The 15,077-nt window shown below is 42.5% G+C and overlaps 1 protein-coding gene across 1 annotated transcript in view; it reads left to right on the top strand.

Moving 5' to 3' along the window:
* Positions 1–560: 560 nt before the first annotated feature.
* plppr2a (phospholipid phosphatase related 2a) overlaps positions 561–15,077 on the top strand; it is a 75,461-nt gene continuing 60,944 nt past the window's right edge. Inside the window, exon 1 of the mRNA XM_063214171.1 lies at positions 561–626. Coding sequence (XP_063070241.1) covers positions 561–626 — 66 coding nt within the window. The remainder of the gene's footprint in view (positions 627–15,077) is intronic.

Raw genomic sequence — 15,077 nt, 5'->3', positions numbered from 1 at the left:
CCTGACCTAATCGCTTTGCATTATGCTTTTCAGAGGCTGAGCACTTTGTTCAGAAAAGCAGACAAGATAGTCATCTGTGTTTGAGTTTTACTATTATACACAAATACAAACTCACACTTGTGTGTGTCTATAAACATGGCTGAATTTTCCCACAATTAGTGATAACAGTTCCTCGCCTGTTATCCTCGCCTGTTATCGCCTGTCATCACTTCCTGTGATGCAGCACAACATTTCTCAACAAAATCAATCTGTCCAAGCTGCCTATCTCACCCATTTTGGGGTTCCTCAAATCTTCCTGCATCAGCTTGGCCAGAATAAGCTTGCATGAGGTTTACAGTTGCAATAGGCCAAAAATGCTCTGTTTTTCATATACATTGTACATTTCAAAATTGCAATCCAAATCCTACATCTGACTGATTTTCAACCCTTATCGTTGTCTTTGTTTGAAGGTGTGAGGGTGCGAAGGAGAGAAAATCCAGACGCTGACCGAGAAGGGGTGAGCACAGGAGAAGGAGAAGACAAGAAGGAGTGAGAGAGGGAGAAGGAGAAGAAGAGGCAGAATGGCGGAGGAGAAAGCCGGGCTGAAGAGCAGCAGCTCCATCGTGCCCTGCTTCCTGTTTGTGGAGGTGAGACATGCTGTGACATTTCAACCCGTGTGACCTTTGACATCATGCTTAACTCATTTTGTCCTGGAGACATATATACGATGCATTCAGAATTTTGAGATTTGAGCTGTTTTATAACAAATGTGGGTATGTTAGAGCTGAACGAACACCTTATAATGCAAGAGGAGGGTCTTGGCTTTTAAATGTGACTCATTTCATGTTTGTATGTGCTTCGGAGGCTGAGATATTTGGGATTTAATAGGCAGAGGGCACCCTTTCGCAAAAAGGGCTTAGGACAAAATGGGTTAAGGGCCATATAATCCAACCTTCAACACATTCATATAAATGCCTCTTTGAATGCTCTTTGAATTCACAAGGCTGATTGTTTTTTGCGAGAACTTGAAGAAATGTCCTTGCAATTTCAGACTCAGAGTGGGCTACATGTTTTTTTTAGGTTAGCTGTTGAGAGCAACCTTTCAAACATGCTAAGGTGATCTGCAAACTGTCTAAAAGCAAAACAAGTATCTTTATAACTCACGATTATGAGTCTCTTCTGAACTACTTCACACAATATATTCCATGTTACCGTAAGCTGTTCCCCCAAATGCACTTAATCTACTCCAATGTCTCTTTTTAATTATGTATGCCATTTAAGGTACATAGATGTTGATTAGGGATGACTGTTTTTCATGGTCTGCAGACCTTATAAATGTTCACAATTCTCATACAACCTTAAGCCTATATACTGTACTCTTCCTGAGCTGCATTAAAAAAGCTTCAGTCTATTCCCATTAGCCAAGTTTTTGCAGTAGACTCCCTTAGATACATGCACATGCCTCAGAGAGTGAGGTCTCCCTGAGCTGAGTATAGCCTATGTGGCTAAATATTTCATTCCCCTTGCGTGCACCACTTAACACAGTGGTGAGAATTACTTTTCCAAAATGTGAACCTTTTCCAGCCACTTACTGTGAATCATGGGTGGAAACCTATGACCCGGGGCCCATGGCCTATGGCCCATTTACGGCCTGTGAGGCCGTCTTTTCGGGACCCTGATATAATTTTAATGTTATGCAGTTTTACATGAAATATGACATTATTTTGTAAAGCGATCTTAGAAATTACATTTGCAATACAATTCAATTACAGTATATTTTCAGGGTACCAAATGAAGGTGGGCTCTGTTGTAAAGGTGGCCACTTTCAATATAGTCCTTAAGTGCAGGGGGAAACCCAGGTTTGTGTTTATAGTACGGCCCGTGGAGAACTTTATAAAATTTTAAGTGGCCCCTCGCATGAAAAAAGTTCCTCACCCCTGCTGTACATCTAGCCTGGCCAAAATTTCACAATCAACTTCAAGGTCGGGTCAACCTGCACTTTCTACTCTTACCTTACATTGAGCAGCACCACTGATCTAAATACAGGGGACACCATACGTTCAATTCATAAGTGGAGCAACGGTGAGGGGCGGGAGATGAAACAATTTTCGGGCGGAACAAGGAAGTAGAGCACTATTTCCCATGCATCTCTATGGGAGACTTAAAGCAATGTATCACCCATGAAATTCTTGCTGAGACAATGCTGTTTCGTTCAAACCGTAGTTTACCGGCCCTTTTTAAACAACCCAAATATTTCTTGCAGGCTGACCCTTTATTTCAGAGGGCTATTAAATCGTTTAAATGACAAATGAACATTGTTTGTGGGGTTGATTGACAGTTAGAATTGTATTAGATTTACCTTGATTGACAGTAAAACGCAACGAGCCTATCAGTGCTTGTTCTTAGCTTTGCTGAGGTATGCTTCTGGAAATTATGGGGCAGAGGTATTCTCGCAGATCAAATGGAGATGCTTCTTACTATGTAGTAATATTGGATAGTCATCCATACAATACCTGTCTGTCAGTAGAGTCTGTCTGTAAGCTTGGTATTCAGTATACCACACCAGCAGTTGGCAGGTGCCTGGCGCCAAGTTCAATTCGGCTACCGAGGCTGTAGGTGTTCCTTAGTTTGCTGTCACTATAAGTGATTACAGCCGGCATATATAGGGGCTGTCATTTCTACAACCTGAATTTGCAAGTCAACTACTCGTAGTGAGGATCCCTTGGTAACTGATGAAGGACATTGCACTTGGATGACAGACAACATGTCTGAAATCAAACATATCGTGGAGCATTTATCAGAGTAAAGCCCTTTATCATTTGTTTTTAGTTGATTTCGTTTCAGTTTAGTCTTTTTGCACCTGCAGTCAGCACCTGTACTCATGTGATGTGCGAGTGCATTCTCTCTCTTTTGGACCCCTGGGTAGCACCTGGTACACAGCAGTAGCCTCTTTCCACAGATGGGCCTGCTGGCGGACCCCTTCAGTTATTCTCTCTGTTTGTCAGTGTGGTCATGGATCCCCCTTGTTGTTCCTTGGCTGAACTAGAGTTGTTTGGTGCATGTCATGGTTTGCACTTCTGTATTTGTTTGCCATGTTTCATCCGACATTCGGTTCCGTACAAAGACATAGAGATTTATTCCATGGCGCACACACACACACACACACACACACACACACAGACACACACACACACACGCACACACACACACACACATATACATGCGCACACGCACACACACACACACACACACACACACACACACACACACACACACACACACACACACACACACACACACACACACACACACACACACACACACACACACACACATATATACATGCACACACACACACACACACACACACACACACACACACACACACACACATGCACACATGCACACATGCACACACACCCACACACACGCACGCGCGCACACACACACACACACACACCCACACACACACACACACAGGATTAACAGTGTTTACCTCCAAACACATTTAGTGTTTTGAGTGGTCAGTGTTGTTGTGGTATCCGACTGTGTAATGTAGAGACAGACTCATGTACCATCCAGACATTGAATAATGTGAGAAACAAGTGAAGTGATAGACCAAAACACTTTTCCTCGAAAGCCAGCCTCACCCTTTTCATCCAAATGAGGTCGGCTTTGAAAGGTCGCTTTGTTTGTTAGCCTGTGCGCATGTTATCAATTTACCAAATTAATTTAAAAAATAGCTGCTTCTTATTATGTCTAGGTTACAAGAGAGGTTACGAAGGGAAGTAGACAAGAGATTTGACAACATGGAAAACCAGAGCTGCTCAATTACAGTCATTTATTCTTGGCTAAATGATCTGTTGTGATGGAATGTCTTTGGCTGCCAGTCATAATCGTGCTTCATATTAACATGCTGCTCTATCAAGTATAGCAATTTTGCTTCTTGTTTCTCCTTTATTTTACTAGGGTAGTCACATTGACTTGCCGCTTTTCCAAGTGAGCCCCAGGCAACTTTACTCTAGCCTGGGCGAATAGCCGACTGTTGACTCCGTCAATCAGTCTGGCAAAAGCCATGAGGAATCCGTCTCCGTGGACGATGGGAGATGATCTGATCTTACTCTATCATTCAAATTAATTGAAGTTCCAAACTGAAATTAAAACCCATATTGTGCTTTATTAGCATGCCTGTTATGTTACAGCGTCGCCAAAGCATACAAATAACAAAACGAAAGTGTGAATATAGTTTGCGGAGCTCGCGGGTGAGTTCTATGTCACCACTCTCAACTGTTTGCTGATTGGCGAAACACTGAGAGAACCGAGCTCGAGGCTTTTGCCAGACGATGTGCGGAGCCAAAATCTTTGGGTGGAGTACATGGATGGCGTCGCCAGGTTAACTTTACTCTCCACTGTCTTGAGTTTGCTAGATTAGACCAACCCATTTCTGACTAATATTGAACATATGTCAGCCAAATTATTCCAAGCAGCGTGTGTGCTGTGAGAACATTTCAGAACAATGTACGGTGTTTGTGTTACATAGGATAGGTTCACTGGACCCGGGCCCATAAGAAGTCATTCAAAAAAGAAAAGTCATAGCTCTGGTGTAAGCTGATGTCTCCTTCATCATGTTTGCGAATTTCTGTGTATGTTATGTAAGGTTTTAGAGTGAGAGATAAACAGACAGAAAAAAGGAGAGAGTGAGGAGGGGGGGGGATTCAGTCCATGCTCTCAGATTGTGACACATCAGTGCTCTTCTTGCGCAAGGTTGCAACATTGATGCATAACTGGAGCATCTCAACAATATCTGCACCCCCTTTTCCACGTCAACTTCTGTCTTGTCTACATCTTATCATGTGAGCAGTGAGGGGAGGGGGGGGGGGGATTTCTGATTTATGTTTCTCATGAGCCAAGGCCAGTGAATCTCAATGTGAAACGATAATAATTCATACTACTTTGGTTAACCGAAACACGGAAAACAAAAACGTTTTAACTGTGTCATCAATTAGGGTTTTATTAGTTTTTAAAAATACTTAATAAACATTCTGCCTTGTTTTTGTGGAGTTATAAACTGGAATGTCAAAATTCACCCTATATCCCGCAATGGTGAAGAATCTTTTAAAAAAGTTCCTGGATTCTGATCATCATTCAAATCAACACCACAATTGAATCACTTGTTCCTCTTGTCATTTTCAACAACTCCACAAAATGTCATCAAACTCCGTTCATACGGTAACTGTTTGAGTTATCCTGCTGACAGACAAAAAAGCAGACACACACACACATACAGTAAATAGACAAACAAACACGACCGAAAACATAGCCTCCATGGCGGAGGTAGAAGCGTAGGGTTCACAGTCTGCCCTTGCTACAGGAACAGTTAAGTCATTACTGTCAGTGCACAGACAAAAACAAAACAGGGGTGAATTTCTCAAAACCAAAGTTGCTTACTACATTAACTACTTCGTTGCTTTCAATGCATTTTCCCATTGGCAACTACCGAAGTTGCTAACAGGCTAACAACTTCCCTTTTGAGAAACTCACCCCAGCATTGGCGTGACCATGTACGTACATTACTGGCTGTTTCGGAGCAGATGCAATCCTAGTGTATGACAGCTGCGGTGTGTTGTTGGTTGTTGTAGGAGCTTTTTATTGTTTCAGCTAACATTTTAACGAGTTATTTTGGCTCACATTTGAGCAGGTTTTATAATGTGTGCAGCTCAAGCTGTTTGTGAACATCAATTAAAAAAAAAATCAAGATGCCCCACAGCTGTCACACCGACAGCACATCTGATGCCCAGCACACATCTGATATGAAGTATGCCTGCCTCAATCTGCCACAGTCTAACATTGAGCTGGGTTTTCATGGTCTGTATTTCTTTTTGTATAGAGCATGTCATGTTCTACACATATTCTCTCTCTCTCTCTCTCTCTCTCTCTCTCTCTCTCTCTCTCTCTCTCTCTCTCTCTCACACACACACACACACACACACACACACACACACACACACACACAGAACAGTGATAGAAAATATTAGCCTGCTCTGAGGACTGTGTAGATGGAACTGATGAGTTGACGATGTGACTGATGTACTGGAACAGCTGTAACTGAGGATTAGACTGAGGATTTGACTGATAATGATGAAGTCATCATTTGACTGACGATGAAGTCAACAAAGTGTTGACTGAGCACCTTGTGCACTTAATGTATCTGTTAGTGATGTTGGCTATGTTTATGTCCTCGATTGTAAGTCGCTTTAGGTAGCCTCCTACTGCAGGATGAGGTCGCCGGCAGGCCCATTCACTATTTGCTGAAAATACTCAACTACGTCATAACAACACTGCTATGACAGCACAGAGAGCCTTTAGCAACTTATTAAGTCATAGCTATTACAAATTTGATGACAGTAAGGTTATTACATAGGCTCCGCGCTAGGGGGTCAAAAAACGCCTGCCAAATGCAACATAATGTAATGATTTTCAGCCCAGTAAAAGTTCAATGCTAAATGCTAATACCTGTCCAATTTGATCTGAATTCTATTGATTTCTATGACCGCATCCTACAGGGGTGTTGTTGGCTCAGTTTGACAACCAGAAAGTTACAGGTTCAAGCCCCGCTCTGTCTGACCCCCATAGATGTGTCCTTGAGCAATATACTTAACCCCAGAGATTCTCTAAGCTATGAGAAAGGCATCTCTCATTGGCTCCCATTATAGCCCCGTTGGCGAACGCAGCCAAGTAAAAGATGAATGGGAGCCTATTGGGCTAAATGACTCAGCAGGGATTTGTGACGGTTCTGTTCTCTGGTTTGTAAAGATGTGTGCACATTCTGCACCTTATCATGGAAGTTGTATTAAGTGGAGCGGCTACAGGAAAAATCGTGCAAATTATGATACAAGTGTGAAATTCGGCAGGTATGTGCTTAAGATCAATACAATCAAATCTACCCGATTTGCCACGTGAAATGGCGGCCATTTTCCAAGATGGCCGCCAAAAAAGAGCCCACATATTGATTTATTGCATAGAATTGACATATAAAATTATGATACATGCATGATATTGAACATGTATGTGCTCAGGACCAACACAATTAAATCTATCTGATTTGCCACTTAAAATGGTGGCCATTTTCCAAGATGGCCGCCAAAGAAGATCTCAGAAATTGATTTATTGCACAGAATTGACAAATCAAATCATAATACAAGCATGACATTCAACATGTATGTGCTCAAGACCAATGAAATCAAATCCACCTGATTTGCCACTTTAAATGGTGGCCATTTTCCAAGATGGCCGCCAAAAATACCTCAGTAGTTGATGAATTGCATAGAATTGGCTTAGCAAATTATGATACAAGCATGAAATTCGACATGCATGAGCTCAAGACCAATGTAATTAAAGCTACTTGATTTGCCACTTGAAATTGCGGCCATTTTCCAAAATGGCCGCCAAGATCTCAGAAATTGATTTATTGCACACAATTGATCAATCAAATTACGATGTAGGCATGAAGTTCGACATAAATGTGCACAAGATCAATGTAATCAAATCCACCTGATTTGCCTCTTGAAATGGTGGCCATTTTTCAAGATGGCCGCCAAAAATACCGTAGATTACCATACCATAGATATTGAATTTTGCACACAGTTGACCAAGTAAGTTATTATACAAGTATGACATGTTGTGTAAATGTGCTAACAAACAATACAATGACATTTACCTGATTTACCACTTGAAATGGTAGCCATTTCACAATATGGGCTCCAAAAAGATTGAATTTAGCATGGAATCCAGCAAGAAAATTACGATATAAGCTTCTAATTTTGTTTGTTTGTGCTATAGAACCATATAATCAAATCTTCCTGACTTGCTGGCCACTTGGAAATTTACGGTAATATGGCAGGAGGTGTTAGTGTATTTCAGGGGGCATTATCCTACACAGAGAAGAAATTGATAAAAGCACTAAAACACTATAGGGGGCTAGAATAGCTATAGCAGTGGTTCTCAACCTTTTGTGAACAAATGCCCCCTTGACCTCATAACAAGCCTCCCAACTCCCCCCCCTTATTATCAAATAATAGAATAGACTAATTCCCCCCATTGACAACTAAGGGTGAATCCCATTACACCCCTTAGCCCTACGCCAATCCCCTTTGCCTCCGTTTTGCGTGTCCACGTGTAAGCGTAGTGGCATCCCGATTCACGTTCAGACAGATGCGTAGGGGTTCGGCGAAGGGCTTTCGTCCCCTCCGTGCGGAGATTTTCCAACACCCCACGGACGGAGGGCTTCGACAGATTTCCCTGAATGCATTGCAAGTACTACCTCCTCTCAGCTTTATCCTTCTCAACACCCCCCAGGACTCCCCAATACCCCCTGGGGGGCTGTAGAGCCCCCATTGAGAAGCAGTAACCAATAGAAAATGAATTTTGGACACAAATGCCTAGATGCACTGTCTGTCATTGAATTCCTTCTAAAGTTAAACTGTGCACTGTCATTTGTACAACACTCATTTTGCACACTGTGAAGTTTGAACACCCCTATGCCTTCCCCTTTGCCCCTCGTCCCTTCAAACCTTGAAACCCAACCCCTACGAATTGAGACACCCATTCAACAATCCCGGAATGACACCCATAGCATTAAAAAAACAGCCTCTCGATGGTTAAACCAACAATATTACTTGTAATCATTCTGTCAACAATTTAAAAAAAGGACAACGGTGTTGCATGACCCTCGCAATTCCTTCACGACTTCCATGCATTAAGTAGACATTAATAGCATTTTTTTCATGCACGTTTACTGGAGAAAATGACCCATTGAGACAATATTAACTTAGTACAATGCAACAATTATTACAACAGTAAAAGCATAAATTACATAAAATATTTATTTTTGCGTGCTTTTGTGGATGCCGACCTTTTTAAAGACATTCACAATGCATTTGGGGGAAATAGGTCTTACCCCTCCGTTTGAAAATCTCTATTTGAAGCGGTAGAAAGCCCCTTACCCCTACCCCTCTGTCTTAATGTGAATTCGGACAGCCCTACGCCTATGAACGTCCAAAACGAAGGGTAAGGGGAAAGGCGTAGGGCTAAAGCCTGGTTTATGCTCAGAATCAAAGTTGTCTGTGCGATGATGCAGACAGCCACGCAGTTATTTTTACCACCTCTGCCGTTAACGGCAGCAAGAGCCGCTGTGATTGGTCCTCTCGACCAGGCTGCTCTGTGCTTGAGAACAAACAGCTACTTCCTTGTTCTAACCTTCACTGGGCTACGGACTATGAGATGTTCATTAAATAAGTTCCTCATGCTTTGTAGCTTCATTTATTTATACGAACCAAAGACAACACGTGCACTTGCAAGTTACGATGCTGAAGTTATATCGGGACAGTAAATAGTGTTTCCATAGTTCATTCTGCTTTGTGCGACCTGTTCTCGACAATGACCCACTTCCTTGTTCCAAACTACCGCGGTGGATAGTGCAATCAAAAAAAAGGTTGACGTTTATTGCATGTTTCATTTCCATTGTCGTTGAGTCTGTGTAGCTGTGTAGCTACAAGGCAACAGACACGTATAGTTTACTCCTTGTATTGAAGGCAGTTTGAATCCTCTCACAGCGCAGACCAGATCGAGCAAAAATCAAAACGGTCTGCGTTGCTCTGTGCGACAGGCGACAAAGAGAGTATACACTCCTAACCTCCTCAAAAAGACAGGCCCGTTCACACTTTGCTGGAAAGACTCAACTACATCATAACAGCATTGCTAAGACATTAAAGAGAACCTTAAGTAACAGATAAAGACTTCAAGATAAAGATCACTGCACTTTTGAAGACAATACAGGTCTAACATAGGGTCTTTGCAAAGGGGTTATAACTCTATAAATGTCCATAAAACAGTATAAAGTATAAGTTCTCATAAGTTATTACATTAGGCCATTGGGCCTAATGGAATAAAACTGCACTGATGAATAAAACTGCACTGATGAATAAACCAGTGTTGTTGTGTTCATGAATCTGGGATTCTATGTGATTGTTCACTTAGGCTGTTGTTTCTCATCAGGATGTAGCTATGTTGATGCCTCAACAGCTTTCTTTACATTTTATTTATTTTGGATTTTTCTAGTAGCATCATCACGCACCACCCTCCCTCGGCATCAAGAACTGGCATTATTAGCTATTACCATGCTACTGCCACGTTAGAGCAACATCGCCACATTATGTGAGAGCAACATCGATAAAACCATGAATTAGCATATTATTACCACATTGTCATTGCATTATTAGCATGTCATTAGCAGTCATTTTTTGTTGGGGGGTGGGGGTGCATAACTGGCGTTATTGGAATGTTATCAACATATTATTAGTATGTTATAAGGTCTTATTTGACATTGGAGACACATCTGTATCACCTCATCATCCGAATTAAGGATAATGAACAATTTAGACCACATTTGCAATTCTATAGGCCTACAACAGACGCCATCTTGGAAAATGGCCACCATTTCAAGTAGCAAATCAGGTTGATTTGATTGTATTGGTCTTGATCACATATATGCTGAATTTCATGTGTGTAATCATACTTTGCTTGGTCAATTTGGAGCAATAAATCAATTTCTGGGGTCTTTTTGACGGCCATCTTGGAAAATGGCCGCAATTTCAAGTGGCAAATCAGGTGGATTTGATTTTATTGGTCTTGATCACATATATGCCGAATTTCATGTGTGTATCATAATTTGCTTGGTCGATTTGGTGCAATAAACCAATTTCTGGGGTCTGTTTGACGGCCATCTTGGAAAATGGTCGCCATTTCATGTGGCAAATCAGGTGGATTTGATTGTATTGGTCTTGATCACATATATGCCAAATTTCATGTGTGTATCATAATTTGCTTGGTCAATTTGGTGAAATAAATCAATTTCTGGGGTCTTTTTGGCAGCCATCTTGGAAAATGGCCACCATTTCGAGTGGCAAATCAGGTGGATTTAATTTCATTGGTCTTGTGTACAAACATGTCGAATTTCATGCTTGTATCACAATTTGTTTGGTCATTTCTGTGCAAAAAATCAATTTCTCAGGTTTTCTTTGGCGGCCATCTTGGAAAATGGCCGCCATTTCAAGTGGCAAATCAGGTAGATTTATTTATGCTGGTCTTGAGCACAAACGTGTTGAATTTCATGCTTGTATCATAATTTTATATGTCAATTCTTTGCAATAAATCAATTTTTGGGGTATTTTTTGGCGGCCATCTTGGAAAATGGCCGCCATTTCAAGTGGCAAATCGGGTAGATTTGATTGTAAGGGTCTTTGGCACATACCTGCCAAATTTCATGCTTGTATCATAATTTGCACGATTCTTGCCATATTGGCCTTGTAGCTGCTCCACTAAGAAGTGAAGTTAAAGGTTCCTGACATGGCTTTGTTCTCCCAAAGACGTGTTAGTTTTGTCCTGCAACACGCTAGCATTCGGCTAATACCTGCTGGCTGAGGAATCACTGCGACTATTCACGACCAGAGCTGACGAGAGACGTACTAGACTGATCCTAGCAGAGACATCAATGGTCACACACCTCAAAACCCCCATCACCGTCCAACATGTTAATTGAAGGTGCCCAAATTCTTAAGGATGAGCGCAGTCATTTCCTTTACCCCATGTACACATGCCGCTTTTCCACCACCTTAAATGCAATAAATAACAGGTGTCCGCAACAATCCTAACATAACTTTAAACACATCGACATCTGAAGTCAGACTTAAAACTACAAAACAAATGGCGTAGTGCCGTAAAGTCGATTGTCACGTGTTATGTCATTGCTATAGTTGAAATAAGGGTCATTTTCACGAATCTAACACTTGACAAGATGCGAACGTGTCGGCAAATGCTTTCACTTACTCATATCTATCGAACGCGACTTCATTGTTTCCAGGGAAAAAATCACACGGGCAGATAGTTCTATGAGAAGCGTACAGCCCCATTGGCACCCATTCATTATTTACTTGGCTGCGATAACATAGCTGCAGTGCCACTCCTGGCCACCAGCTAGTGGTCGTTCTTGTACAATATTCCATTTTCTTTGTTAACCCTCAATTGCTCTTGGTGGCAGAGGGGTACTCTGCGTGGCGGCCACATCCACCAGTGTGTGAATGTAAGTGTGCGTGGGTGGTGAATGAGAGGCATAAATGTTAAGGAGTGGAAAAGTGCTATATATACTGTATGCAGTCAGTTTACCATTTACAGACAAACCTGCCCCAATAGGTTCTTTATTTCCCTCAGAGGGTCATCCTCAACAGCTAATGTCTGGCAACCGTGACCTGTCTACGTTTCAAAACAGCTAATGTCTGGCAACCATGACCTGTCTACGTTTCAAAACAGCTAATGTCTGGCAACCATTACCTGTCTACGTTTCAAAACAGCTAACATCTAGTGAACTTTCTTTCACTTTCTCTCATGTCACTGCAGCCCTCATTTTCACCCTCCATCACACAGTCCCAAAAGTTCACATTTGACAGAGCCATTCTCACTTGGAGCATTTTCACACCTTGGTATAACACTTTCCCTCAACTGAGAACTGCAGATGATATGCAGTGTGAAAGTGAGAACGACAGAAGAGACTGGAAGGGAGAACATTGTTCGATGTTGGTGAAACTAAAATACATAGACTTTGTAGTTTTTGTGAGACAATTTTTTTGTCATATTTTTGGGGGCGGGTGGCGGGTGCACTTGAAAGACTTAAAGTAGTCTTGACAGCAGAGAGAATCCAGAAGTGCCTTTAACCCTGTGAGTGACAGATTGAAGTACCTCCGATATGATTTTGGAAATATTATTTGAAGTATAAAAGTACTTAGTCTTACTCAAATCTTCAAACTCTCTCTCTCTCTCTCTCTCTCTCTCTCTCTCTCTCTCTCTCTCTCTCTCTCTCTCTCTCTCTCTCTCTCACACACACACACACACACACACACACACACACACACACACACACACACACACACACACACACACACCGACTTGGCATCGAAATGACATAATTAGATTAGAGACAGTCGATCAGTCGGTGTCAGCACAGCACAGCACAGCACAGCACAGCACAGCACAGCACAGCACAGCACAGCACAGCACAGCACAGCACAGCACAGCACAGCACAGCACAGCACAGCACAGCACAGCACAGCACAGCACAGCACAGCACAGCACAGCACAGCACAGCACAGCAGCCAAAGTTTTTTTATGATAATGTTATGGATGGCACTTCCATGGGTGCTTCTTCAGCACATCAGCAGGGATGATTATGAGGCGAGGGCGAGGGAGCGAGGGGGCGAGCTTGCATGCGGTACGAGGGTGCATCCAGGCATGAGAGATGAGAGATGAATGCATGTATGTATGTGTGATATTAACGGTCCCAGCCGACCACCATTTTAGACGCTGGCGCAGCTGTCGTGAGCATCCGGCCGTGACGGAGTCTGATTTATGGCATGACGCCCGAGCGAGCTCACGCCGCTCACTCACTCACGCCGCTGGCTCACTCACCCGCATTCATCCACATCCGCATCCTCCTCATCTGTTGTTTCTATGGATACCCATCAGTTCAAATTCAACATCCTCACCCTCTCCCACCACCACACATACACACTCACCTCTCCATATTCCTCATATACTTCCATCTCTCCTCTTCCATCTCTTCGTCATCCTCCCCCTCTCATCTCACTCTCATCTCTTTTCTGTCATGTCTTTTTTCTCTCACTGTCTTTCTATCTCAGTACTCTCTCTCTCTATCTCTCTCTCTATCTCTCTCGCTCTCATCCTTTCTCTCATCCTCTCTCTCTCATCCTCTGCCTCCCCTCTCAGACGTTTTCTGAAGGCTTTCATTTCCCTTTGCCTCTGTGTCTGTTTGAATGAAGAGCCGGAAGCCCTGATTCGCAGACTGGGGGTTTCACTGTCAGTCGCCTAGAGAAAGAGAAAGACGCACGCTGTCGGCAGCCTGTCAGAATATGTGTGTTCTTCATAAAAACGTGAGTGTGAAAGGGAATGCATTGCAGGGGATGGTGGGGGTGTGTTTGGGGGCTTTTGTAGCTTTGCTTTGATAGATTGGTCTGCGCATGCCTGACTGGGAGGAGGAAGAGTGGGTCATGTGCGATCTCACTCATGTGCTTTTGAAATTGCTATACGTAGGCCTACTTATCGCTACTTTATTTGTCACATTTGAGACAGCACTTTGCTGTAGTGACACAGACCCTTTATGGGTCATTTACTAAACAGGAAATGATGTAACTACATCTTCATGGATGGTGACAGTTGTGTGTGTAATATATCCTTAATTCCTGAGCATACGGTACATAGTCCACCTTGTAAAACAAAATAATTTCTCACATAACAAAACAACAGCTACATAAAATGTTCACCTACGCATACAGAATGTCCTGAGCTTGTGCGTGTCGAGGGTTTGAAAGTACATCTTGAAAGTATGCTTCACATGGCTTGGCAAGAGACCACTGGAACGGCAGGCCTGCCAACTTGTGATTTTGCACATGCCCTGTAGAGGGCACTGTTGTTGCAGAACAGAAATGCCAAAAGCAGTATTACCTAAAGCATCTCTATGTCTTTGATACCTCATGTGTGTTGGCGTCCTGATACTGAACTAAAATGTTTGGCGCTCTGTCTGACTGCAGAACTACACTTTTGTAACCACATGAAATAGCCATTGCACGGTCAAGTGCACATACAACTGCGATCAGCATAATTTGTCTGAATGCACACCAGTCAAGCAATATGAGTCAGTGTCCACCATTGTATCCTGAAGCAATAGTTTAATATGCTGTTTCCAGACAGTGTTGTGTATCATTTTATTCAGATGTTCTGTAGCCCTTTCTCTGTTGCCAGTGTGTGTTTCGGGTGGAAAGCATGATATGAAGGCATTAACACACCTCACAAACACACACACAAACTCTTTTTTAAATCTCGCCCTTTGTACCCTATATGTCTCCACCTCGATCTCTCTCTCTGTAACTGTCTGCTTTTGTTTTTCAAACACCCACCTGAAAAAAATGAACCTTCTGTTGTCTAGTACATATGCATATTTATGCACACACAAACACACACACACACACACACAC

This window comes from Engraulis encrasicolus, chromosome 2, assembly GCF_034702125.1.
Source record: "Engraulis encrasicolus isolate BLACKSEA-1 chromosome 2, IST_EnEncr_1.0, whole genome shotgun sequence".
NCBI lineage: Eukaryota > Metazoa > Chordata > Actinopteri > Clupeiformes > Engraulidae > Engraulis > Engraulis encrasicolus.
The sequence above is the reverse complement of the archived record's forward strand: the minus strand, read 5'-3'. Positions and strand labels throughout refer to the sequence as shown.